At 54.3% G+C, this 25,195-nt stretch overlaps 3 protein-coding genes across 7 annotated transcripts; 1 reads left to right on the top strand and 2 right to left on the bottom strand.

The window, feature by feature from the left end:
* The first annotated feature begins 893 nt into the window (after nucleotides 1–893).
* On the top strand, nucleotides 894–4,576 carry Tas1r3 (taste 1 receptor member 3). The gene is made up of 6 exons (XM_028891435.2): nucleotides 894–1,242; nucleotides 1,358–1,658; nucleotides 1,741–2,544; nucleotides 2,668–2,865; nucleotides 2,973–3,093; nucleotides 3,325–4,576. Exons 1-6 carry the CDS (start codon nucleotides 1,052–1,054, stop codon nucleotides 4,287–4,289), a joined length of 2,580 nt encoding a protein of 859 aa, XP_028747268.1. The 5' UTR covers nucleotides 894–1,051; the 3' UTR covers nucleotides 4,290–4,576.
* A 512-nt stretch (nucleotides 4,577–5,088) lies between these two features.
* Dvl1 (dishevelled segment polarity protein 1) lies at nucleotides 5,089–16,839 on the bottom strand. 4 transcript variants are annotated; one of them, XM_028891416.2, is made up of 16 exons: nucleotides 16,342–16,839; nucleotides 10,980–11,049; nucleotides 10,702–10,823; nucleotides 10,412–10,515; nucleotides 10,029–10,167; nucleotides 9,803–9,896; nucleotides 9,663–9,732; nucleotides 9,437–9,576; nucleotides 9,281–9,357; nucleotides 9,122–9,189; nucleotides 8,836–8,988; nucleotides 8,138–8,269; nucleotides 7,872–8,039; nucleotides 7,583–7,789; nucleotides 6,820–6,858; nucleotides 6,288–6,375 (listed from the first exon to the last, which is right to left on the bottom strand). In XM_028891416.2, exons 1-15 carry the CDS (start codon nucleotides 16,509–16,511, stop codon nucleotides 6,848–6,850), a joined length of 1,725 nt encoding a protein of 574 aa, XP_028747249.1. In that variant the 5' UTR covers nucleotides 16,512–16,839; the 3' UTR covers nucleotides 6,288–6,375; nucleotides 6,820–6,847. The 4 variants fall into 4 exon arrangements, with proteins under 4 accessions (XP_028747246.1, XP_028747247.1, XP_028747248.1 ...); XM_028891413.2 differs by lacking the exon at nucleotides 6,820–6,858 and having other exon boundaries at nucleotides 5,089–6,375; nucleotides 16,342–16,838; XM_028891414.2 differs by lacking the exon at nucleotides 6,820–6,858 and having other exon boundaries at nucleotides 5,089–6,375; nucleotides 8,911–8,988; nucleotides 16,342–16,838.
* Nucleotides 16,840–20,233: 3,394 nt separating this feature from the next.
* On the bottom strand, nucleotides 20,234–24,543 carry Mxra8 (matrix remodeling associated 8). 2 transcript variants are annotated; one of them, XM_028891436.2, is made up of 10 exons: nucleotides 24,304–24,543; nucleotides 23,407–23,430; nucleotides 22,994–23,296; nucleotides 22,700–22,801; nucleotides 22,117–22,587; nucleotides 21,624–21,791; nucleotides 21,505–21,544; nucleotides 21,356–21,432; nucleotides 21,203–21,283; nucleotides 20,234–21,008 (listed from the first exon to the last, which is right to left on the bottom strand). In XM_028891436.2, the coding sequence occupies exons 1-10, from the start codon at nucleotides 24,515–24,517 to the stop codon at nucleotides 20,983–20,985; spliced, it is 1,506 nt and encodes a 501-aa protein (XP_028747269.1). In that variant the 5' UTR covers nucleotides 24,518–24,543; the 3' UTR covers nucleotides 20,234–20,982. The 2 variants fall into 2 exon arrangements, with proteins under 2 accessions (XP_028747269.1, XP_028747270.1); XM_028891437.2 differs by having other exon boundaries at nucleotides 24,310–24,541.
* Nucleotides 24,544–25,195: the final 652 nt, after the last annotated feature.

Below are 25,195 nucleotides of genomic sequence, written 5' to 3'. Positions count from 1 at the left end.
AGCTGATGCAAAGGCCATGGAGGAGTGCTGCTTACTGGCTTGTTCAGCCTGCTTTCTTACAGAATCCAGGACCACCAGCCCAAGGATGGTAGGTACCTCCTACAATGAGCTGGACCTCCCCAATCAATCACTAAGAAAATGCCTGCTGGCCAGATAATATGGAGGCATTTTCTCAAGCTTGTGCCAAGTTGACATAAACTAGCCAGAACAAGGGAAGAGGCTAAGAAGGAACTGTTGACTGCACACAGGCACACACCTGGCCCTAGCAGCTGCAGGAACCTATTTGTTTATGGCCTTTTCTCATTTTCATGGACCAGCTGTGAGCATTCTGCTGAAGGAGGTACCTGCATTCCTGCCAAAGCCAGAGTGTTTACATCAAGGATCAGCAGAATGGGCAAGGGTCTCCACAGCTTCCAGAATCCCAGCAGAAAAGCTAGGAGACCCTCAATGAGTGTGCTTCAGGATCCAGGCAGGTTGGGACACCCAGGAACTCAGCCCCAGATCTCCCTACCTCATCTGAAGGTTAGAGCCCTGGCTAGCCAGCTGTCTACTGTCATTGTTGAGGGACCACCTCTGCAGCCCCTGCTTATTGACAGTACTGCCTCAAATCAGAAGCCAGAAGATAAAAGGTATCTCTGTGCTTAAAAATATAGCCCTGGTGTCCTCCTTATTTCACACCCAAGGGAAACCCTGGGACCCTGAATGCTTCTCCATCTTCTTTACAGTCTGCCAGGCTGCTCTAGAAATGAAGGGTGCTGAGGGGCTTGGGCATAGGCAGGTGACACCACCACAGTCATTGGTCACAGTTGGCTTGCTGGGTCTCTCTTGGACAGAGAGCATATTAATGGTATAAAGATTGAGTCCAGTATACACAAGCCATCAGATCTGAGTTATTGAGCATATCACCGGAGCCCCATGGGGCTTGGCAGCCAAGCACAGCAGCAGTTTTGCTAAACAAATTCTCTGCTCCCTCCCCCTGAACTCATCAGTATATCTGGGGCTCCAGCCCAGCACATCCACCTACTCTCTCTGCTGGAAGCTTATACCTACCATGCCAAGCCTGGTTGTTCTGAGCCTCAGCCTGGCTGCTCTCCTGGGCCTTGGGATGGGAGCCTCCTTGTGCCTGTCACAGCAATTCAAGGCACAAGGGGACTACATACTGGGTGGGCTATTTCCCCTGGGCTCAACTGAGCAGGACACTCTTTACCAGAGAACACGACCCAATGGCATCCTGTGCACCAGGTATGGAGGCTAGTAGCTGGAGTGGGGGTGGGAATGAAGCTTGGCAACATTGGGTTTGCAGTACTCCCAAGCTGAGGATGAGGTGGTCACCACCTGCAATTCCATATGGCCTCAGGTTCTCACCCCTTGGTCTGTTCCTGGTCATGGCTATGAAGATGGCTGTGGAGGAGATCAACAATGGATCTGCCTTGCTCCCTGGGCTGCGCCTGGGCTATGACTTATTTGACACATGCTCAGAGCCGGTGGTCACCATGAAGCCCAGTCTCATGTTCCTGGCAAAGGTGGGCAGTCAAAGCATTGCTGCCTACTGCAACTATACACAGTACCAGCCCCGTGTGCTGGCTGTCATTGGGCCCCACTCATCAGAGCTTGCCCTAATTACAGGCAAGTTCTTCAGCTTCTTCCTCATGCCACAGGTGAGCCCACCTCCTTTGTGTTCCCTCAACCAATAGTGCCCATTGAGCTCTCATATCAGGAGGTGCTTCTTGATCACCACAGGTCAGCTATAGCGCCAGCATGGATCGGCTAAGTGACCGGGAAACATTCCCATCCTTCTTCCGCACAGTGCCCAGTGACCGGGTGCAGCTGGAGGCTGTTGTGGCTCTGTTGCAGAATTTCAGCTGGAACTGGGTAGCTGCCCTAGGTAGTGATGATGACTATGGCCGGGAAGGCCTGAGCATCTTTTCTGGCCTGGCCAATGCACGAGGTATCTGCATTGCACATGAGGGCCTGGTGCCACTGCATGGCACCAGTAGCCAACAGCTTGGCAAGGTGGTGGACGTGTTACACCAAGTGAACCAAAGCAAAGTGCAGGTGGTGGTGCTGTTTGCCTCCTCCCGTGCTGTCTACTCCCTTTTTAACTACAGCATCCATCATGGCCTCTCACCCAAGGTATGGGTGGCTAGTGAATCCTGGCTGACCTCTGACCTGGTCATGACACTACCCAATGTTGCCCGTGTAGGCACTGTGCTTGGGTTTCTGCAGCGAGGTGCCCTGCTGCCCGAATTCTCCCATTATGTGGAGACCCGCCTTGCCCTGGCTGCTGACCCAACATTCTGTGCCTCACTGAATGCTGAGTTGGACCTGGAAGAGCAAGTGATGGGGCAACGCTGTCCACAGTGTGACAACATCATGCTGCAGAATCTGTCATCTGGACTGATGCAGAACCTATCAGCTGGGCAGTTGCACCACCAGATTTTTGCAACCTATGCAGCTGTGTACAGTGTGGCCCAGGCTCTTCACAACACCCTACAGTGCAATGTCTCAAGTTGCCCCACAGCAGAGCCTGTTCAACCCTGGCAGGTAAGGGTAGGGGTTTTGCTGGGTGTATGCCTGCTCATTTAGGAATACTGAACTACCAGGCAGAGCTAAATCTTGTCTTGACTGGAGATCATGGGTCAGCCTTACCCCAACTCCACCCCACAGCTCCTGGAGAACATGTACAACATGAGTTTCCATGCTCGAGACTTGACACTGCAGTTTGACGCTAAAGGGAATGTAGACATGGAGTATGACCTGAAGATGTGGGTGTGGCAGAGCTCTACACCTGCATTACATACTGTGGGCACTTTCAACGGCACTCTTCAGCTGCAGCACTCCAAGATGCACTGGCCAGGGAACCAGGTAAGGACAAGACAGGCAAAAGCCACGATAGGTACAGGCTTGGGATTGCCTGTGGGTCTTGGGCCAGTTCTAGCCAAGGGGAGCCTAATCCAAGGCTTCATGTCCAGGTGCCAGTGTCCCAGTGCTCCAGGCAGTGCAAAGATGGCCAGGTGCGCAGAGTAAAGGGCTTCCATTCCTGCTGCTATGACTGTGTGGACTGCAAGGCAGGCAGCTACCGGAAGCATCCAGGTGAACCACCTTCCCTAGACAGTCTGCAAAGCTGGGTTGGGGGCAGAAGCATACAAGCCTCGCAAGTGCCCCTCTCCCAAGGCTAATGCTGAGGCCAGAGCCTGGGGAGCGGGGCTGGGCTGGGCAATTCTGTCTCCCATCACCAGCACGCGCGCGCGCACACACACACACACACACACACACACACACACACACACACACACACATTGCTTTCTCTTTCTTTTACCACAGATGATTTCACCTGTACTCCATGTAACCATGACCAGTGGTCCCCAGAGAAAAGCACAAGCTGCTTGCCTCGCAGGCCTAAGTTCCTGGCCTGGGGAGAGCCAGTTGTGCTGTCATTGTTGCTGCTGCTGTGCCTGGTGCTAGGCCTAGCACTGGCCTCCCTGGGGCTCTTTGTCCATCACTGGGACAGCCCTCTTGTTCAGGCCTCAGGTGGGTCACTGTTCTGCTTTGGCCTGGTCTGCCTAGGCCTCTTCTGCCTCAGTGTCCTTCTGTTCCCAGGACGGCCAAGCTCTGCCAACTGCCTTGCTCAACAGCCATTGGCTCACCTTCCTCTCACAGGCTGCCTGAGCACGCTCTTCCTGCAAGCAGCTGAAATCTTTGTGGAGTCTGAGTTGCCACTGAGCTGGGCAAACTGGCTATGTAGCTGCCTTCGGGGATCCTGGGCTTGGCTGGTGGTCCTGCTGGCCATTCTTGTGGAGGCAGCACTATGTGCCTGGTACTTGACAGCTTTCCCACCAGAGGTGGTGACAGACTGGTGGGTGCTGCCTACAGAAGTACTGGAGCACTGCCACATGCGTTCCTGGGTCAGCCTAGGCTTGGTACACATCACCAATGCAACACTGGCCTTCCTCTGCTTCCTGGGCACTTTCCTAGTACAGAGCCAGCCTGGTCGCTACAACCGTGCCCGTGGTCTCACCTTCGCCATGCTAGCTTATTTCATCACCTGGGTCTCTTTTGTGCCCCTCCTGGCCAATGTACATGTGGCTTACCAGCCAGCTGTGCAGATGGGTGCCATTCTACTCTGTGCCCTGGGCATTCTGGCCACCTTCCACCTGCCCAAGTGCTATGTGCTTCTGTGGCTGCCAAAGCTCAACACTCAGGAGTTCTTCCTGGGGGGGAGCCCCAAGGAAGCAGCAGATGGGAACAACAGTGGGGGAGGGGTGGTAACAACTCAGGGACACAATTAATGACCCCTGACCCACTGATTAGTGACCCCAACCCTAGTAGCGACCTTCCAAGTCAACAACCCCCAGACTTGAGACTTGAGACACTTAACTATAGACTGACTCCAAGTTATCCACTGACCTTAGCTCCACAGTGACCCCCAGGCCTATAATGTGCAAGATGGATCCTATGATTATCCTTCAAAGGCAAGATCATCCTTGATCCTATTATGCCCTACCTAAGGCCTTCCCAGGTGACTGGGATCCATTATCTTAGAAAATGGACCACAGAGTGTTCTTTGGGACTCCATAGCCATATCTTGAATTCAAGAATGCCCTAGGCAGACCCGGGGAGAGCAGACAGTACTACTTGGCTGAACATGCCCAGTCTGAGCCCTCAGCACCCTGACCAGGCATCCCAGAAATAGAAGGCTGGGCATATGCATGTACTGGGACAAAGTAAGAAAGCTAACAGGCAGAGGGCACTCAAGAGGTAGGCCTCCTCCTCCCTTCCAGGCCCAGCCCTAGCCTATAGGAGAGAACCAAGTCACTGCTAGCACCTTGGACAGAGCACAAGGGCAAGGGTCAGCACCATGGCCAGCACCCCCCCCCCCCCCCCCAGGACCCCTAGTACCAAGGACAGAAAAGTCGCCTACAAGACCCCTGTTACTGGCCAGCACCAGGGACAGAGCCACATGACTAAGTGAACAAGAGTATCTTCCAATTCCAGGCAGGATCAGACCTGGGTCAGTTCTGGGCTGGCCCTCACACCTGAATCCAGAAGCAGCTTAGCTGGAGAAAAGAGAAACAGGTCACACATCAGTCCCATAAAATTAAACGCTTTTTAGTGTTTAAAATAGCATTTACACAGAAGCAGCATTTACACAGAAGCAGCTCTATTTGAACTACCCAGTTGCTCAGACTTTGACACAGTATCTACAGTGCAGATGTGTGGGGCTGCCATGCCAGGATGGCATGGCACATGCTGGTGGGCAGCTATCAGGACAGCAGTGACAGGGCAAGACCCCATCTCTGAGGTACTGTGTGCACTATCACTCCTCCACTGAGGCTGAGACAGGATACAGGTGCCTGGCCTCTCGTCTCCAGTACCAGCCATCCTCCACATACTTTCAGTACAAATTGTGTTGTTATGTGCTGAGTACCAAGTGGGGGAAGGGACATGCACCTGCCCCCATTAGGTAACCAGCTGCCACCTTCAGAGCAGGCATGCTAGCAATAAATAAATAAGTTAGACCCCACATGGGCAGCCAGAGAGGTTTAAGGACTCTTTCTAACTCCTGAAGAACCCCACCTTGGCCTGACAGGTGAGGCCCATGAACTCAGTGAGAGTCAGCCTGGGCCCCTGTGCACAGTTCTGGAAGAGTTTGGGGGTGAGGTGGGGCACAGAGCCCAAGAGTCTTCCTTGTGCTAAATGGAGGTCACTTCCAAAAAAGGAACCAGAAGGTGGTCCCTGAGACTTGTGCTGAGGACCTGAAGACAGAGATGTGCCCTCACAAGACTCTACACGCACAGAACAGGCAGAGAGCCAAGCCCATCTCCTAGTAGGGCTGCTGCCCTCAGCCCTTCTTCTGCAGCCTGCTCCCTCTGCCCTGGCCCAGACCCCACAGCTCATCCTATCCTGGCTAGCCACCACTAAGGCAAGCCCACAGAGATCCTGGCACAGCAGGACCACAGACTCTTGCCACAGGCAGCATTGAAAAAACACTGGTTGATGGTCACATAATGTCCACAAAGAATTCACAAGGGTTTCCCATGGCCTTTTGGAAGGACTGGCGGCTACCTGTAAGTTCTGGAGGAACAGCAGCCAGCTCCCGGACAGGTGGCCCTCCAGGTGGCCCACCCACTACTGCATAGGCCTTTGTTAGGGGGTGCAGTGGGGGGAGCCCTGGGGCAACAGCTGAGGTCTGACTTCGAGGGCTACTGCCACGACTAAGCTGGCTGACAGGACGCTCCCACCAGCCAGTGCTACCAGACCCACTTGGTGCCGTGTGATCTGATTCGCTGCCACTACCCCCGGCTCCAGCTGCCCGGCGCTCCTCTCGGCCTGGGGTCCGATGGCTGCTCCTTGTGGACCCACTGCTCTTGCTCCCTGGGAGAAGGGAAGGGACAACAGAGTCAACACCAGGCCTGGCCACTTCCAGAACCACCAGACAGCCAGGGCAGAACCTGGTGAGCTTGGGGGTGGTAGGGGAAGGGCAGCCATGCAGATACCAGGAGCAGATGAGAGGCAAGGAGCTAGGGGCAGTTGCAGACAGGAGGGATAATGGGGGCCAGCTTGGCACCCCACACCTAACCCCAATGCTTGAACCAAAGGCTGATGTTACAGCTGAGAAACTAAGATACCAGTGAAGGCCCTGCATGCCCAGCATTCCCATTAGCCATCCTGGGTTCACCACCCAAAGACCCACTGTCCACCCAACCCAAGGGCCCTGGTCAGCTCATTTTCTTAGCTTCTGTCCTGAAAGTGGTGAGAACCTGAAAACACGTGCTGGCTGGGGACATGCTGAGAGGGACACAGGGGGACCTGGCTTACCGGCCCGAGGGTCCACTCTGCTAGTCCTTCAGTCTAAGGCTTGCTCAGCACAAAGCAAGGGATAGCACAAGTCACACACCAGTCCAGTGCTCACCAAAGGCCAACTAGGACTACTGTGGGCCAAACTGAGCTTGGGTGCATGCAAGGGCCTGTCCAAGGTCAAGAGTCACTCAACAGCTTCCCCTTGGGCATTGCCACCCTGTGGCCCAACCTCTCCTTTCTCCCATCTTATGTCCTCAAAGTTGACTGTCTTGAGTCTTTCTCTAGACCCTGCAGCATGGCTGCTGTGCCCCACTCTGCCTAAGACCTCTGCTTCAGCCCATCTCCTCTTCAGGACACCCACCCTCCAAGATCTTCAATATCCCTAAGATATACTCTAATGGCACTGTTTGCTTGTCTGCCACTTGTTGGGCTACAAGTACCATAATTGATAAAGCCCATCCTCTTAGCTTAGGACCTAGAGAGTAACCCTAAGTGATGCCCTCTGCTATTCTCACCCTCATTCTTGCCACATCATCTCCTGGCCTCTTGCCTCTGCCACCTGGAACACCAGGCCCGTTCCCATCAGGCAGTCTTCCTATTCCCAAAGGCCTCTACCCACAGAAACAAAGTCGGTCCCCACATCAGCCCCCTCCCTGCCCCACACTGACTCTTGAAGTGGGACCCACCAGGACCCAAACACACAGCAGGAGCACAGAGGACAGCAGCAAGGCCAGGCAGAGCCAGGGAATGGGAGAGGAGGAGGGGTTGGCATGACTCTCACCTTCACTCTGCTGACTCCCAGCACTGCCACTGCCATAGCTGAAGCCAGGATCCTGGTAAGCAGGTGGGAAGCATGGCGGGGGTCCTGGGTACTGGTAGGGGTAGCCTTGACCCAAGGGCCAGGGTACAGATGGGTGGGGCAATGGGGCCAGTGTGTCCTGATCTGAGGCTCCACTGGAGCCACTGTTGAGGTTCAGGGATGCAAGGTCTGGCAGGAAGGGAGGGGATGGGTAAGTCAGAGCAAATGGATGAGCCCCACAATAACTCCCACCCAATGACCCCCTACTCACTACTGCACAGGTCCCCAAAGACATAGTAGCATTGCTCAGAGAAGGTGATCTTGTTGACTGTGTGCCGCAAGAAGCCGTGCTTCAGCATACTGCTGGCATACTTCCTCGCCTCCCTTCGTTCTTTGAAGCCCTCCACGTGTGTGTACAGCCAGTCCACCACATCCGCCCCTGGCCACAGGCCCATGAAAGTCAGGGTAGCTGAGCCCTGGGAAGCTACACCAGAATGAAGAACAGACTGGGCCCTTCCCACACAGCCAAGGACTCACCAATGACAGCATTGGCAATGGTGATCTTAAGCCACATGCGGTCCCGGATCTCCAGTCCTGAGTCTGGCAACTGCATGACCCGGACAATGGCGCTCATGTCACTCTTCACGGTCAGTGGTGCCTCCTCAAGCTCTGCAAGGCACAGTTCTCTGAGCCCAGGCAAGCAACCAACATGCAGGGACTGAGTTCTGGGCTGCCTGAAGCTGGGAGCCCAGGCTCACAGCATGGACCTCCATGCAGTTGGGAGCAGAGGACAGGATCAAACCTCTATCTCCCACCCTTGGGAGGTATCTTCCCAAAATCTTGAGCTGAAACTGGGATATTCTCCCCAGCCCCACAGTCCAAGTACATACGGGCAAGCCAGTCCCTTTCCCTCCCCCATGGACACCTCCCTGGAGAGCTCAAGCTGTTAGTTATGTTAAGCAGCAGGAAAGCAAAGCAGAGGCTACCATGTCCTCCCAATCCTCAACACAGGCTTGACAAAACCCTTCAATGTGTCCAGAGGGCCAGGATGGCTGGGCTATCAGAGATGTGTACATGTATCTTTGTGTACACATTTGTGAAAGTGTTGGAGACAGGCACATCATATGTGATGGATCCCAAGAACAGCTCTGGTGAGCACCAAGGCTAAAAGCTGGGGCGGACCCTTGTCCTTCAGCCTCAGTTTCCTGCTGGGGCTCTTGTAAGCTGCCACTTACGTGGGGCGCCAGGCACTGAGCTGGTTAGTGAGGAAGAGCTGGTGCGTGTGATGGCACTGGAGCAGGGACTCGTACCATAGCGGGGCAGAGCACCCGTCAGCGCTGCTGTGTGGGACAGCCAGGCGGCCGGGTCGATGGGTCGCACTGGGTCAGCTGGACAATTACCACATGGCAACAGATGACAGGTAATAGAAAGTAGGGGGACAGCACAGAGGCAAAGGAGAAAGACCCTTCAGACTGGGCCTAGGAGCCCTACCCTACCCCACCCCTCCATGGGGTCACTCACCCCTAGGGATGGTGAAGTAGCTCCGAGGGGTTGGGTCCCAGCACTTGGCCACTGTGAGGCTGATGGGCCTGTAGAGTTCAGCAGATCACATGGGTGAGGCCTACACAACCTCTCCTATTCTATACCCTTCCCATCCCCCCCACATGAATCCCCCCTCACCCCGTTTGGGATACGATCTCCCGAAGCACCCGCACAGCGTCATCGTTGCTCATGTTCTCAAAGTTGACATCATTTACCTATGGGGTTTGTGGGGTCAGGGATTGGTGGTGGGATGGGAGTGCCATCTTGTCCCCATAGTCCCCACATGGCTCCCACCTGCAGCAGCATGTCGCCTGGCTCAATGCGGCCATCAGCAGCCACAGCCCCGCCCTTCATGATGGATCCAATGTAGATGCCGCCATCACCCCGGTCGTTGCTCTGGCCCACGATGCTGATGCCCAGGAAGTGGTGCCTCTCTGCAGGAGGGGCCATGAGCAGGCCCCAAAGGCTCCTAGGCTTGTACCTACCCCCACCAAGCACCCACCAGCCCATAAGGCCTCACCCATGTTGAGAGTGACGGTGATGATGTTCAGGGACATGGTGGAGTCGGTGATGCTGCTGAAGGAGGATGCCTGTGGAGGGACCCAATGAGGGGCTGTGTGGCACCATTCAGAGCAGATACCCCACCCACCTGCTGCCTACCCGGTCTGTCTGCCTCAAGCGCTGCTTTCGCCGACGACATTTGTGCTTGCGGATTAGCCGAGAGGAGGTGCTCTGCTCTGTAGAGCTGCTCAGCCTGGAGCAGGAGACCAGAGGCAGGAACAAGAAGCCAGATGTCAGATAAGCACAGGGCACAAATATGTATAGCCAGCCAGCACTCATAAGCATGAATCTCCAGCACACACAGACATATGGACATGCCACCTACCGGCTTGTGTTGTCCTCCTCATCTGAGTCAATAAAGCTGCTAGATTCAAGCTCACTGCTCAGTACAGTGGATGCACTGTCTGGAGGCAGTCCCAGGTCCCGTCGCCGGTCCCCCCTCAGGTGTCCATTGGTCCGGGCAGCTGTAGGGACGGTAGGGTAGGAGCTGATTGTGGGACTTCAGCAGTCACAGAATGAGGATGGCCTGTGCATTTCAAGCTTATGCAGTGACTCTGAGGCCACAGGAGGTAGAAGTACCAAGTTGGGACCTCTACCCAAGGATCACTGATTGAAAGAATGTATGGAGTATTTGCAGGGGGTTGGAGTATGCCAGGGGATACCAAGGGAAGTCTGGGATCCAGATCTGGGCAGGCACAGCCATAGTACCCTCATCACGGTTTCGACGTCGGGCTCGCTCCCGCCGGTGACTGACCATGGACTCTGTGCCTGTCTCATTGTCCATTCCATCACGGCTACTGGCAACATTTGGACTGCACAGACGAGAAGTAGATAGAATTGGGCAGACCAGTCTGCTGGCAGCCAGTATCTCAAATGTTTCTTAGTTCCCAACCCACCAGATAGGACCCCAGTGCTAGAAGGTGCCTCCCACCCACTGTAGGCCCTCTCGGTTGTCAGCTTCACTCTTCCCAGGTCTCTGCCCCTGCTAGGGGCCTTACTGGAAGGAGGGGGGTCTGGAGTCCCCAATTCCGCCTGTCCTCTCAAGGGGTGGGGGCAGGTCCGTGTGGCTGTCAGTGCCCTGAGACCCTGCATCCGAGTGAGCGCCCTCAGCCAGGACCAGCTGTGGAGGGAGAATGAGGCCTTGGATGCCCATCTGCTCCAAGACCACCCCCACCGACACCCAGGGCAGATGACAGCCACTGCCCTACCTTTGTCCAGTTACTTCTCCCAGGAAGACCCACCTGCATCATTCTGGTAGGGCCACCCATAGACTCACCCAGGAAACCACCCGGCCATTGAAGCAGGGCAACTTGGCATTGTCATCGAAGATCTCCTCCTTCACCACCCTGTGGGCAAACAAGGCCCTGAGGTCACCTTACCTTGGCCCACCAAGGACACAAAGAGACATATCCCACCCTTGGACCTAGCAATGGGGTACCAGCCAGGCCATAGATGTTATCACTGAGGGTTTACCTAACACATTCACTTCTTAGGAACTCTGCTGCTTTCCATTGGCCTCAGGCCCATGACCCTCAGCACCAGGGTAAAAAAATGTAGAGGGTTCATGGAACGGCAGCCTAGGACTCCTGTTCACTTCCAGAGTCAGCCTGTAGCCCTAGACAAGGATAAGGGTTCCTGGGAAAGACACTAATTCTTCAGCTTCCTTAGCACCAGGATTTACCTCAGACCTGTGTCTAGCTATATATGCCTGTGAACCCAACAGCTGCCTCGCCAAAACATAGGACACCTGAGGCTCCTTTAAGGTACTTCCTTATTTTGGGGAGTAGCTCTACCCATTCAGGTGCCTGGGACAGCCTATGGCCCACTGGCTCCTGTGCTCATCTTCCCAGCACACACCCTCTGTGCCTTTCTGGAGCACTCATAAGCCCTAGTCAATATGATATGCATCTCATGGTGCTCCATGCCCTTGGAACCCTAAAGTTCCTTCTATATTTCCCCAGCCCAGAGCAGGGCCTAGACCACAGCAAGGTGCAGGACTACCAACCCCTTGTATAGATGTGAGAGAGCCAGGAGGATATCAGCCTCTGCTGCCCTTAAAGCCATCTGCCCAGCTAGAGAGACACAGTGGACCTCATGCACAAGATCAGTCCCAACTCTAAGAGGGAATGGTTGGTTTCTACCTGAGGATCTAGAAGGGCATTCAGGGAAAGAACTAATCAGGCCCTGGCTGTATCTGACCACACCCATCCCTGCTTGTCTTAATGCTGCTTCCCTGGTCAGATGGGTTAAAAAGACCCAAGCTCACCTAAGCAGGATACAAAGGGTTAGGGAATGAAAACCGGGAAGGAAGCCAGAAAGCCTGGGGTCAGTGTTCAAAAGGCATGGACAGCAGCCAGGACAGGTCAGAAGGGGCAGCTGTGAAGGAGCAGACCTCCACCTATCTCCTCAGGCCCTAGATTCCCCACCCCCTCACCCTCATCCCAGTACTCAGCTCCACCTAGCATAGTGGGATTTTCCACACCCAAAACTTGAGTTCAATGGAGCTGGAAAACAGACTGCTCCTGGAAGTGCACCTGGCAGGAAACAGGCTTGTGGCTTAATGGGCCCAATGCCAGGGGCAGGGCCACCTCTGCCTACTGCTCCAGGCCCACTGGGCAGCCGTAGATTTCAGGAAGCCCTAGCAGAGCAACATCCCATCCTATCTAAGGAATAAGGCCCTTGTCCACCCACTTGCTTGAGTAGAGACCCAGGGCTGAGGTGGCGGCAGAAGCAGGGCAGCCTGAAGATATATCCCAACCACTTTTCTGATCTCACCACTAAACACCTCCTGTGCCAGGAGGGAGGGCCCTGAACCAATGAAGCAGGACCCCAACAGCAGATACAACCACTTCTCAGAACCCCTAATATCTGCTGCCCCCAATCACAAATCACAGCTCTGTGGAGCCTGGGCCAAGTCAGCCCCAAGAGAGGCTGTCATCACAGGATACCTGGGACTGCCTAGGATGGGGTGAAGTGTCTCTTGAGGATGACAGGGCTCTGCCTGTGGCAGCTGGTAGACTAGGGCCTGCAAAAAGCTGGCTATCTCTGAGTAAACCTAACAGCAAGAGAAACCCAGATAGGAATTCTTACCTTAGCCCCTAACCTCAGCCCCAAGTGGACTCACGAACAGCCTTTCCTCTGCCACACCCAAGCTCCAAACCTCTCTGACTCACCCATGGAGAGACATATGAGTAACTCCTAGCACCCACAACAGGGCCTGCCTGGATCCCCAGCAGGCACTGTGTCCCATCCAGAGCAGCTAGAGCCTACTCAGCAAGAGATATGGGCAATTTGAGGTCTTTGTGACTTCCAACCCCTACCAAGTCACCCTTCTCCTTAGCCTTCCCAGCCTGAGCAAACCAAGTCCTGCTTTCTAAACCTAGGTGTCAGGGCAAGAATGAAGTCCAGGGGGCCAGAACAGTAATGAGAGGATGGCACTTGCCCCAGACCCCAGAGATAATCCTGGCCCTTCCCCACCCTTGGCTAGGCAAGAGGTAAACATCACAATGCCCATGGCAGAGACAGAAATGGGCACCACAGGTATGTGATGCTGCCCACAGCTATGGTCTAGCCTCCTGGGCACTCTATAACAAGAATGGAATGAAGCACAGCCAGACCTCTGCACCACCCTGAGTTCTGTGTGCCTAGCCTCTCAGGAGGAAAGCTGACTTTAGTGTGTCTTCACTGACTCTCTGCATAGCTACTCAGGGCAACCCTGTGGGCATTTTGTCCCAACCTCAAAATTCCTAGAGAGACCTTTATGGCCACTGGGCTCTGCCTGTTACCCCAGTTATCTACCCCAAGGAGGAATCTGCTCTAAGGTAGGATCTTTGGAGCCTAGCACAGTTTGGCCAAAAAGAACCCAGGGTTCTTGGAGGTCACAGTAACACAGAGACTAATGCTAACTACCCATCCCATGTGGCACTGAGCCCCAGAACATGGAGTCCCTCCCCACAGCTCAGGGAATGTATTATAATTACCTAGACTCTTGCAATAAATACTAGGGAAGCACATGGAACACAGAGAGTCTAAATCAATGACCCCAGGCAGCCCTACTAGCGAGCAAAGGGAGCCCTCAGAACATTTGTCAATAGGCAGAGGATCCCAGAGCCCATGGGTTCCCAGCCCTTACCCTTGCCTCTCTCCAGCTCAAGTACCTCTATCTCAGAGATTGAAAGACTGGGGCAACTGTCAGGCAGATGAGCTCAGTATTATATCAGGCAAGCAGCAGCAATATACTCCTAGTAGCAGGGACCAAATGTACTCACTCCACTACCATAGACTAAACCCTCCATTGTCACCAGATCAAGCATCAGACCCTTGCCTGGGGCCCACCAGAAGCCCGGACACCTTGTTACTAAGTCTTGGGGATCTAGGGTCAGAACACAAGCTGTACATAAGTGGGTATGGAACAAAGACCTTTACCTTATTGGCTAGAGATACATACTAGGAACTGAGCCCAGCTCAGGACAGACTCTGCTCCTTACAAAGTAGCCAACTTTGGTTTGGAGTGGGGCAGGAAACCTAGACTCACTAGGATACTACTCACAGACTCTATTCTGAGGCCACTTGCCCAGCTCAGCCCACCCTGCTGAGCTTCCTTCTCCCAACATTAAGCTACTTTATCCTGGTATCCTTGGAGCTCTGTAGGTGGAACTCAAGCAAGGAAATGAGGGATGCAGTTATGTGGTGGGAGGGGCTGCTTTTCCAGGCTCCCAAGGCCACTGTGCCACCAGAGTACCAGGTCACAGTCAGAGTGAGGCCTACATGTTGCTTGTGTCTATCTGTGTCTTCCTAGCTCAGACTCTACCTCTTAGCTGCTCTGCTGCCTAGTTCTTCTACACACCTAGGACACCTAACTTGTACTTCTGAGCTCTCTGCTAGCTCCATACCTCAAGCCCCAGCCATTCCCAACCCACCCAAAGGAACCACTGATGCTTCAATACCCAGATCTACCACCCCATCTCCTTAGTCAGGGTACCTGCAGGTCCTCATGCACACAAACACAGCTTAGTGGGGACCCATGTGAGCTGATGCTGGGTTCCTACTCTTAGCCCACCTTACCCAACATGGATATCAAAGCAGAGGGACAGGTACCCTCAGCAGATACCCAGAATATATAGCAGAAAGCAGCCCAGATCTGGTTCTGCTCCTCACCACTCACACCCTAGGGGTACAAGTTTGTGAGAACATTTGTGACTTTGGTGATTTTTAGCTAAAATAGTAAATTTAATCCAGAGATGCCCTGTCCCTGACAGCAGAGACCACAGAGGTGGCCCAGCCAGAAGAGTTGGGAAGACTAATCTCCAGAGCACAGCCCTCCAGCATCTAGGCAGACAGGAAGCACCAGCCTTCAAGCTGTGGGGGACATGCTCTCCTTTTTTCCTGGTGGTTGGGGCACAGGGAATGAGTAGGTAAGAGAGTTAGTTGTCCAAACCAGATTCAGCCCTGCCTAGATGTCCAGGGTCAAAAAGAGGTCCGAGCTTGACCTGACCCATGGGCTGCCCAAGGACCCTGCAACCATGGAATCCAGGAAATAGTCTCAATGTCAAAGCCCTGAGATGCAGCCACACAAGGGCACCAAGCGCACCTGCTCCACCCACAGGGCCTCAGTATGCCCCCGCCTCGAGCACTGCCAAGCCATGCCCGCCTCGAGCACTGCCAAGCCATGCACTCAGGTTTCTGTGGCTATGCCCTGTCAGGCCTCTGTTGCACTGCCAGTCCCTGGCTCACTGTCCCAGAGGCCCTGAACAGCCACCACAGCAGTGCAGCTAGGAAACACACTACCTTAGAATCTGGCTCAAGTCAGAAGATAACCTGAGCACATCCCAGGAATGCAAATGCTGTGTGGTTCAGAAAGGACAGAGGCACAGGAGCCAGGAACCAAGAGGCAGGCTATACTGAGTGAAGCTTCTTAGTCTCCAGTGACCCTTGACCTCTGCCTTGCCACAGGGACTCGACAAGTAGTTTGTCTTCGGGCTTCAGAAACTTTCCTAAGCTCCAGAAAACAGATGAGTGCCTATGACCCACCCATTCCATACTATCCCATCTCAACTGGAAGATCCAGTGGGTGCTGGGAGTCACAAACCCCCAACCCTTCCCCTCGATCCCAGCCCCCATAAACTGCACATCCTCCAGGGCAGCCATGAGCCCCGGGTTTCCACCCAAAGAAAAGGAATGCAACAGGCCCTGTGCTGGACCAGAGAAAGGGAGGGTGTGTGGCTTTGAGGGTGGCCAGAGAGAAGGGAGTGGCTTTGAGGGTGGGCTTCGACACCCAACCTGGGCCAGCTGGGCACAGGGGCACCACCGGATGGCGGTCAGGAAGCCTGGGCCCTCGCCTGTCCATCAAACAGAACTCTCTGGCCTACCTAGAGGGTAGTCAAGGACTCCGATCCCTAGCTTGCCACAGACAGGTGAGTACATACACCAAGGATCACCAAGGCACAGAGGCTCAACCTACACCTGCTGTAGATGCGCGGCAGGGTTGCCGGCGCCGGGGGCGCTCTCTGACGTCCCCAAACCAGAAAGCCCTGCCCGCGCAGACAGGTGCCAGCTCGTGCCCGTACAGAGACCCGGCAGCCACCGCACACGCGCGGGAAAGGGCCAGCACTCCCGCCCAGGCCTCGCGGCCCACTGACCCGAAGTCCTGGTCCATAGACTTGAAGAAGAATTTGTAGGCGTGCACCGGCCGGTTGCTGAGCACGTTCTTGAAGTCCGCCAGGGTGACGCGCTCGGGAGCTACCGGCAGCTTGACCAGGTACGGCGTCTCCTCCTCGTCCATGTGGTAGATGATCTTGGTCTCCGCCATGGCGCGGCAACAGCGACGCGGAACCCGCGCAGCGTCAGGGCCCGGCTCACCTCTTGGACGCGGGGCGTCCTCCCAAACCGCCGGCCCGCGCCCCGCCCGGCCGCCCCGCGGCCCCTTTGCGCGCCCGCCCCGCCCGGTCCCAGCTCGCACCCGTTCCCCGCCTGTTGCCCCGCGGCCCGCGGCCGCCCATCCACTGCCAGCCCCGGAACGGGCGCGAGGGAAGCAGCTCAGAGGGTTATTGCCGCCCACCGCCCCCTCGGGCTTTTCCAAGAACCGCCTGGTGGGGTTGAGCCCGGAGCCACCAGAGGGCGCTCCAGGGTTGGTGACGTCACTAGACGCCCGTAGCGCAGGTGGGGCGGGGCTACGCACGCGCAGGGAGGGTTCGGGGTTGGACTAGGCGTGCACACCAGCTGGGCAGCCGGGATGGGACCGGGCTGGTTCCGGAAGCCTAGAAGCTACTTAGGTCTTTCTGTGCAGTAGCGTGGGGCGGGGCTCTGAGTTCCCCTAGGCAGGAGCCAAAAAGCCTTACCCTGCGCTCGCCTAGATTCCCAATAGGCAGGAATCCGTGGGGGGTTTGTGGGCAAATGGGCACGCTCGGCCCCAGAAAGGCAAGAGGGAGAGAGGTTGAGCCCTTTGAGCCAATAAAATCTGCTATGGAGTAGAGCACTATAGGGCTGAATCCGGAGGCACTGGCTACTCTGGGGTGCTTTGGGCGCTCCCCAAGAATTTAAAGATACCTATGTCTAGCCCAAGACAGCGAGAGCTTTGCTGCGCCCCACGCTAATCCTGAGCTCAGTTCTTATGCCCACTGCCTTGTCCCATTGGATCTCCCAAGAAACTCAAATGAGTGAATACGAGTGGTGATGCAGGTGTGCATACAGGTGTCCAGGCAAGGTCCAAGCTGCGACTGAAGCCAGAGGGATTTTGTCTTGGACATTGTAGATCAAAACAGCCAGTTGTCACTGGTGGTGGTGGCTCATGCCCTTAATCCCAGCACGCGGGAGGCAGAGCCAGGCAGATCTCTGTGAGTTTGAGGCCAGCCTGGTCTACAGAGCAAGATCCAGGACAGGCACCAAAACTACACGGAGAAACCCTGTCTCGAAAAACCAAAAACAAAATAAAAAGCCAGGTGTCATCTCCAGGCCTAGGAAGACCAGGATGCCCCTTGACTATAGAGTTGACCCAGTAGCCTTGCTAGGCTGAAGGCTTCCCCTACTCTAGGATGGCACAAGGCCCTTTGCTGGCCAGTAATAAGAGTAGGGTAATGCATAGGATACTGGTCAGTGATAGAGACAAGGGGAGCCTAATGTGACCTAGAACCATCCCCAGACACTATGCCAGACAAGGAAAGACCCCACCACTGCCTGGAGGACCCAGAAGTTAGACAGAAGGCATTGAATGTATACTAAAGGCCACTGAAGTCAGCCTAAGCAGAGTTCTTCCCTTTAATCCCTTACTCCCAAAAGAGGCCTGTTATCCTGGGAACCCGGACTCCCTTTGCTAGCAACTGGCCCTCTTCCTTGAATCTTTACAGAAGTAACCTGAAGAAGCCAGGCAAGGTCGCTTCAAAGGGTCAGCTCAAGAGGGAGAAAGACAGTCCCTTTTCTGAGTGTTCCTCTGACCAGACACAAGATGCTACTGACCTATTGGTCAGAAGCACTCATATGCAAGGGTCCTCACAGCCCAGCTGCCCTTGGTTCCCATCTGACACCACAAATAATAGGAACTAGAAGCCAGAGACCTGGTAGGAGGCTTGGTACTGATGCTGATGCTGACAGGGGCAGGTTGGGTCACTGTAAAAGAGGTGGACGTGAGGCCAGAACTTGTGCCTTTTTAGGAGTGGTCTAGCACTGATGGGTTCAAAGGCCACTAGTGTGAGAGGTACATCCTCAAACTATATCTCAACAGGTCACTGAGGTCCTTATGGGCGATTGTCATCCTTTCCTATCCTCACTATTATTGGGAGAGCACTGGAGGGGGGCAAGAGTGAAGAAATGGGACGAATAAGATGGCTCAGTTATTTAAGGTGCCTGCTGTTAAGTCTGATGACTTGAGTTTGAACTCCAAGACATAGTGCAGGCTGAAGCCCACCCAAGAAGGAGAGAATAGAGTCCTGCAACTTATCCTCTGACCTCTACATTCATGCCATTCACTTATCTACAAACATTCACATAATATAAATGAAAAAAAAAAAAAAGCAGGATGTGATGGCATGTGCCTTTAATCCAATCCTAGCACTGGGAAAGCAGAGGCAGGTGCATCTCTATGAGTTCCAGACCAGGCTATATAGTGAGACGTTGTCTCAAGACAAACAAACAAACATCTGGGTTTCCATGAGTACTGCATACATGTGGTATACAGACATACATGCAGGCAAAACACCCATATATATAAAATGATAAAAATTAAGATATATATATTATATATATATGTAATTTACTTTTATTTTATGTGCATTGGTATTTTGCCTGCACATATGTCTATGTGATGGTGTTAGCTACCCTGGAACTGGAGTTACAAAAAGTTGTGAGCTGCCATGTGGCTGCTGGGAATTGAACCTGGGTCCTCTGGAAGAGCAGCCAGTGCTCCTAACTGCTGAGCCATCTCTTCAATCCCAGATTTTTAAATTTTTTAAAAGAGAGAGTGGGAGGGGGTTGGAGAGACGGCTCAGAGGTTAAGAACACTGGCTGCTCTTCCAGAGGTCCTGAATTCAATTCCCAGCAAACACATGGTGGCTCACAACCATCTATAATGAGATCTGGTGCCCTCTTCTGGCCAGCAGGCAAACATGCAGGCAGAACACTGTATACATAATAAATAAAAAAATCTTAAAAAGGGGGCGGGGGATTGGGGGCTGGAGAGATGACTCAGAGGTTAAGAACACAGGCTGCTCTTCCAATGTTCCTAGCAACCACATGGTGGCTCATAACCTTCTCTAATGAGACCTGGTGCCCTCTTCTGGCATGCAGGCAGAACACTGTATACATGATAAATAAATAAATCTTTCTAAGGGGGTGGGGGATAGAAGTCTGTGCCCTTTCTTAGTTGCTTTTTCACCTCTGAGTCTGCTGAGGTCACACAGCCAGTGCCCAGTCATGACTAGCCCTAGGGGAACCTGAAAACCAACACCTGATCCTGTTGGCCAAGCCCTGCCTCTTGGGGCTCTTTCTGATGGAATTTCCTCAGACTTGTATCCTTGGGGAGCCTTCCTGCCTGTCTTTGCTTCTTTTTACTCCATCTTGGCATCTGCTTCTCAAAGAACTGGGCCAGTGGCCAGGCGGTGGTGGAACACACCTTTAATCCCAGCATGCGGGAGGCACAGCCAGGTGGATCTCTGTGAGTTCGAGGCCAGCCTGGGCTACAGAGTGAGTTCCAGGAAAGGCGCCAAAGCTACACAGAGAAGCCCTGTCTTGAAAAACCAAAAAATAAAAATAAAAAAAGAACTGGGTCAGCACCATTTCCTTCTATGTCCTACCTCCCACTCTGTCATTATATACCCCCCTCCTTCCTGTCCACACACACACACACACACACTTGGAAAAGGGACCGAAAGTCCTTCACCATGGGAAACGGGCTCTTGTGTCATGGTACATCTGATCGTAGAAGGACCTAGACATAGACATTCCACTTGCGGGGGTAGGGAAGGACAATGGAACTCAAAAGAAGGTTATGAGAGCACCTGGGAGCTATGTCCTCCCTGAACAGAAGAGGAACAGCAGGGCCAAGGCTAAAAATCAGATGTGTTTTTATTATGACATGAAAACTTCCCCAGTAGGAACTGTTTGATGTGGCAGCACAGGCCACTCAGAACCCTCTTCCCCCATCTTCAGCCAAAATAGAGGACAAATGGAGCCCCAATCCCAGACTCCAGAAAGGGAGGAATGTCAAGGCCAAGAGTCACATGGTACCCAGCAACTCTTGGAAGGTATTCAGCAGAAAAGGATCAGAAGCAGAAAAGGGGCAATGGGCCAGCTACCAGTGGCCCAAAGCAGCAAGGAGGGCCCATGAGTCAGAACATATGACAGCAGGGCTCTGAGTAATACATAGGCATAGTGAGTCCAGGAAGACCATGGGGGCTCCCCAAGACAATGGCTAACGTGTTGAACTGGTGACTTAGCCATCTTTAAGTGTCTTCCTGGCCCTAGCAGGAAGAAGCCATGAGCGAGTCCATATGGTGGACATTAACAAGGGATCTTTGTCTGTTGTGTCCAAGTTGGGAATACAGCCACCAGTGGGCACAGGCTGTACTCCCAACCAGTGGGCAGCAAATATACTATATCAGAGTCCCTAGGGAACCCACAGTTGCTCACCAAGATGAGGGTGATTCTTGGAAGAACAAAGTGCCAAGTTCAGGCCAAGTTTATAGGAAAGCGGGACCAGCCGCTGAGAAGAAGCCAGGAGTGCCACAGGAGGGTCATGGAGACATCCTTTGATACAGAGCTACTGACCCAGCCAGAAGCTCAGGATCCATTTATTTGCAGTACTCCTTTCTGAACTCTGGAAGCCAAGAAAATGGCTAGTGTCTACTTTCTGTCCCTTAGTCCCAGTGGGAAAGTCAGGGAAGACATTTGGTATGACTTCCCAAGGCCTTCTCAGAAAAGATGGCAGGAGTCTCCTATCCAAAGGGTCCTGGGAATGGGTAGAGTCACATATGGGATGGGGGAATGTTGGGGTCTCCCTCCACTGCTCACCTTTATCCAGATCCACATTCTTGGCAGGCAGGGTACTGTGGTCCAGCTCAGCCCTCTCCTTCAGGATGTTGTTTTTGTAATCTGGTTAAAAGAAAAGAATAAGTCCCACCCAAAAATGCACTTCCCCTGGACCCTTGTGGCCCTCACTCCTACCTAGCTTGATGTCCTCAGTCCTATAAGGAGCCTGGTCCCCTGTGGCCACAGCAAACTCCATCATGTTCACATCCTTCCTAAAGGGAGATGGCAGTGTAGGAGGGCAGGGCAGGGCAGGTCTGGGAGGAGGGTTGGGCAGGCAAACTCACCCCTTCAGTTTCCCAGCTTTTTTGTCTGAGGTCCTGCATCCTATGAAGAGAGGAATATCAAGTCAGCCTCACTGTCCTCAGTCAGTCTGGGCCCCTCTGTTCTAAGGGCCCTGCCTTACCTCCACGGTGATGATGGCGTGTAGCCAAGACTACGGTGATGAGCAGCAAAATGAATAGCAGTAGCGTGGCCAACACATAGCCCAGTTGCTGGAAGAAATGCGCGTGGTTCTCTGGGACAATGACATTGATGACACTGTGGCCTCGGGATCTACTTACCAGCGTGGGATCTACAAGGAAGTAGCAAGCATCAGAAACCCTCCATGAGCCAGGTGTGGTAGAGCATGCCTTTAATCCCAGCACTCAGAAAACAGAGACAGGCGGATCTCTGAGTTTAAGTCCAGCCTGGTCTACAAAGCTAGTTCCAGGACAGCTGAGGCTACACAAGGAAACCTTGTCTCAAAAAACAAAAACTAATACCAAAAAGAAGGAGGAGAAGGAGGAGGAGGAGGAGGAGGAGGAGGAGGAGGAGGAGGAGGAGAAAGAAGGAAAGGAAGGAAGAAACTCTCAGCAATACCCCTTCTTGGTGCCCGCAGGCTGCACACTTACACACACCTGGGCCAGGAGCGCTGTTGTGGCCAGACCCATTACCGGGAGAGGCAGGAGCAGGTGCCTCCAAGACGGGTTCGGTGACCTGTAGGTGGAAGACCCGGCGCTCGTGCAGGCCGCAGTAGTGGTGATGCAGGTGGCAGGAATAGATTCCCTCATCAGCCGGCTCCAGAGAATCTATGCGTAGGGAGAAGTCTCCGCGTGCAAAAGCGTCGGCATTCACTGCCACACGATCACGCAGGAAGGATGGCCCGTAGGCGCGGCGCTCGCCAGATGCGTACAGGTCAAGCAGGCGGTCAGCGCGGTCGTGTGGCACCCCAGGTAGCTGTCGGTCCCAGTGGACCACCTGCTGCGCCTCCTCTAAGTGGCGGTCAGTCCACAAGTGCGCACGGTTCACACAAGTCATCAGAGCCGGCGCGCCGCGGACCACCACCTTCACTTCCTTCTCGCCGTCCCAGTACGCGCGAGCTAACAGGGCTGCGGATGCATTGAGAGAGGCAGCCAGATCACTGCCCCGCAGAGGTGAGGAAGGGGAAGACTGGCTGGGGCAGGGATGGCAGTAGCAAAGGAGGGTGAGGGGCACACTCACGATCGTCGGTGACCTCGAGGCGCACGGCCAGACTCTCGTAGAGGTGACAGTAGTGGTGGTGCAGGTTGCAGGTGTACACCCCTTCGTCGCCCTCCTCCACAGCTGCTTCGCAAAGATAACCTCAGCGTGTGGGACCCATCTTCCTCCATAGCCCCTCCCTAAAATGGTTCTGTCCCCTCCACGGCCCCGCCTTTCCAAGGCTCCACCCTTTCATAGGCCTAGGTATGTGTCCGCCCCCTGCCAATGTTTCTATTCCTGCCAAATTTTCAGCCCCACCACGGTTCCACAGCGTACCACGGATGAGCAGTGAGAAGTTGCCGTCGTGGAAGGCAGAAGGCGACAGCAGGAGGCGGCCGTTGTCGCGCGGCTCGTACACGCGCTGTTCACCCGCCGAGTACATATCCACGAGTCGGCGCCCTTGGCTGCCCGCGACTCCGCTGAGGTCCCAGTGGACCACGCGCTGGCGGTCATGCAGTCGGTCTTGGGTCCACACCATGCGCGGGCTCTGGCAGCGCAGCACCGCCTGGGTTCCGGCTGCCCAGCTCACTACGGACTCAGACACCACAGAGCTGCTGGCTGTCGCGGTCCCTGAGGGCCCTTGTCGGGAAGAGGGAGTCAGCGGCAAAAGTCAAGATGGAGGCAGGATGGGTTAGGAGAGAAGTGGACCCTAAAGGGGCCTGGCCCACAGCTGGGTATGGGATACTAACCTGAGTACAGAAGGACTTCAAGGCCTGTAAGGAGAGGAAGAATAAAGCTGTAGGGATTTTTCACCTTTGCATCCCAGGACCCACCAGCTGGAAGACCACTTGGGGCCTCCCGCAGTCATGGCAGTTTGTTTCCATGATGCCCACTTAACTAGTTCTGGTAGGGAAGCTGCAGGTAACACCCTTAGTTGACTTCCTGGCTACACAGACAGCTCTGGTAAGTGGGAAACCAAGAAATCTGGCAGTGAGTAGTAGGGAAGGATGTGACTCTTTGCGGTCTTGTTCTGAACTGTGAACTAGAAGTAACCATTGCCACATCATAGCAACAAGTCCTTCCGAACTGCTCCAGCAGGACACTGAGGCACCTCCAGACCTCAGGCATTCATAGCCCTGTCCTACACACCCCACCCTGGGTGCAGCACGGCCCCTGCTACAGTCCCAACAGGTGACATGGGGAGTAAGTCCCGATCTGCCACCACTGGCCCAAGACAGAGCTGTGGAGAAGTGGCTTAGGGCCCAGGCTCCTAGGGAAAATGTGCCTGGTCAGCAGGCCAGAGTAGGCAGGCCTGGGGGCCCTGAAGAAGGCGTTGGAACAGACTCTATTAGCCCCTTAGTTGTCAGCCCGCCTGACTCCCCTCCCCACATCTGGGAGGCCTGCACCCTGAGCAGCTGACACTGTAGTCACACAAAGAATGGGTACAGGAGGCACCCTTGGCTACATCCTCCCTAGTTAGGGCCTCTGGGATTTTTGTTAGAGTACCTGAAGGCTTCATGATTGAAAGTGAATTGCTGTTTTGAGGCACCAGCCTGGTTCTTTTCTTTGATGAGTGCTCCCTACCCCTCCCAGCCTAAACACAGAATTCATCAGCTCACTGTCCCACACCCAGTCCCATCTCTCACACTCACTCTGAAGAAGCACCAGTTTCCACAGCAAGACACAGGACAGCAGTTCCATGGCGCCAGCAGGGACCGCACTGTGCTTTGTCTTACTCAGCTCTAACTCTCCAGAAAAACAGCCGACCCCCTCTCCCTGCCAGCACCCGCTGACATCACGGAGCTGTGGGCCGGGTCTGTGCCCCGCCCACTGTGCTGCCCTACTGTTGGCCTCCCCCATCCTTGGCTGGCCTGCTGTGTTGCAGCCACCCGGTCCAGGCCTAGGAGGTGGGAGGGTCTGAGTAAATGCTCAGCCAGTCACTGGTCAGCCCTGGGGTGGGGCAGTAGCTCAGTCCTGGGACAGATGAAGAGGCCGGAATGTGAGGATTCCTGAGGCCATGTGGGTGCCAAACATCTGGTAAACTTTCTGAGCAGCAGCAGAACTGGTGTTTGAAGGTGAATGATCTGCATCCCCGGCTTTGACATTCTCCCATGTGGTCAGCCAGGCCAAAAAACCTGGGCTGCTTTCTCCATTCTTGTATTCTCCTTGCCAGATCAGGCGGCTCTTCCAGTTCCAATTTAGATGAGGGTGACTTTACTCTGCCCTTCTCTGGAACCATGGTGGGCTACCTGCGGACCACATGATGGCACTATGATCCACTTATCTCTAGGATCAAGAAAGGCAGGCACAGTGGCCCACACCTTTAATTCTAGCACTTGAGAGGCAGAGGCAGAGCTCTATGAGTTTGAGGCCAACATGATCCTCATAGTGAATGCCAGAGGAGCCACGGCTACACATATCGAGACCCTGTCTCAAACAAAACAAAGAACAGCCAACCAGGGAGGTGAGTGGTAGGACCTCTGGGTACTGAGGACAGAGTGTGCGTGTGGTCACTTTCTTCATGGCCTGATGACTAGA

This window comes from Peromyscus leucopus, chromosome 2 (assembly GCF_004664715.2).
Source record: "Peromyscus leucopus breed LL Stock chromosome 2, UCI_PerLeu_2.1, whole genome shotgun sequence".
Taxonomy (NCBI): Eukaryota; Metazoa; Chordata; class Mammalia; order Rodentia; family Cricetidae; genus Peromyscus; species Peromyscus leucopus.
Note: the sequence above shows the minus strand (reverse complement) of the source record. Positions and strands in the feature narration are given on the sequence as shown.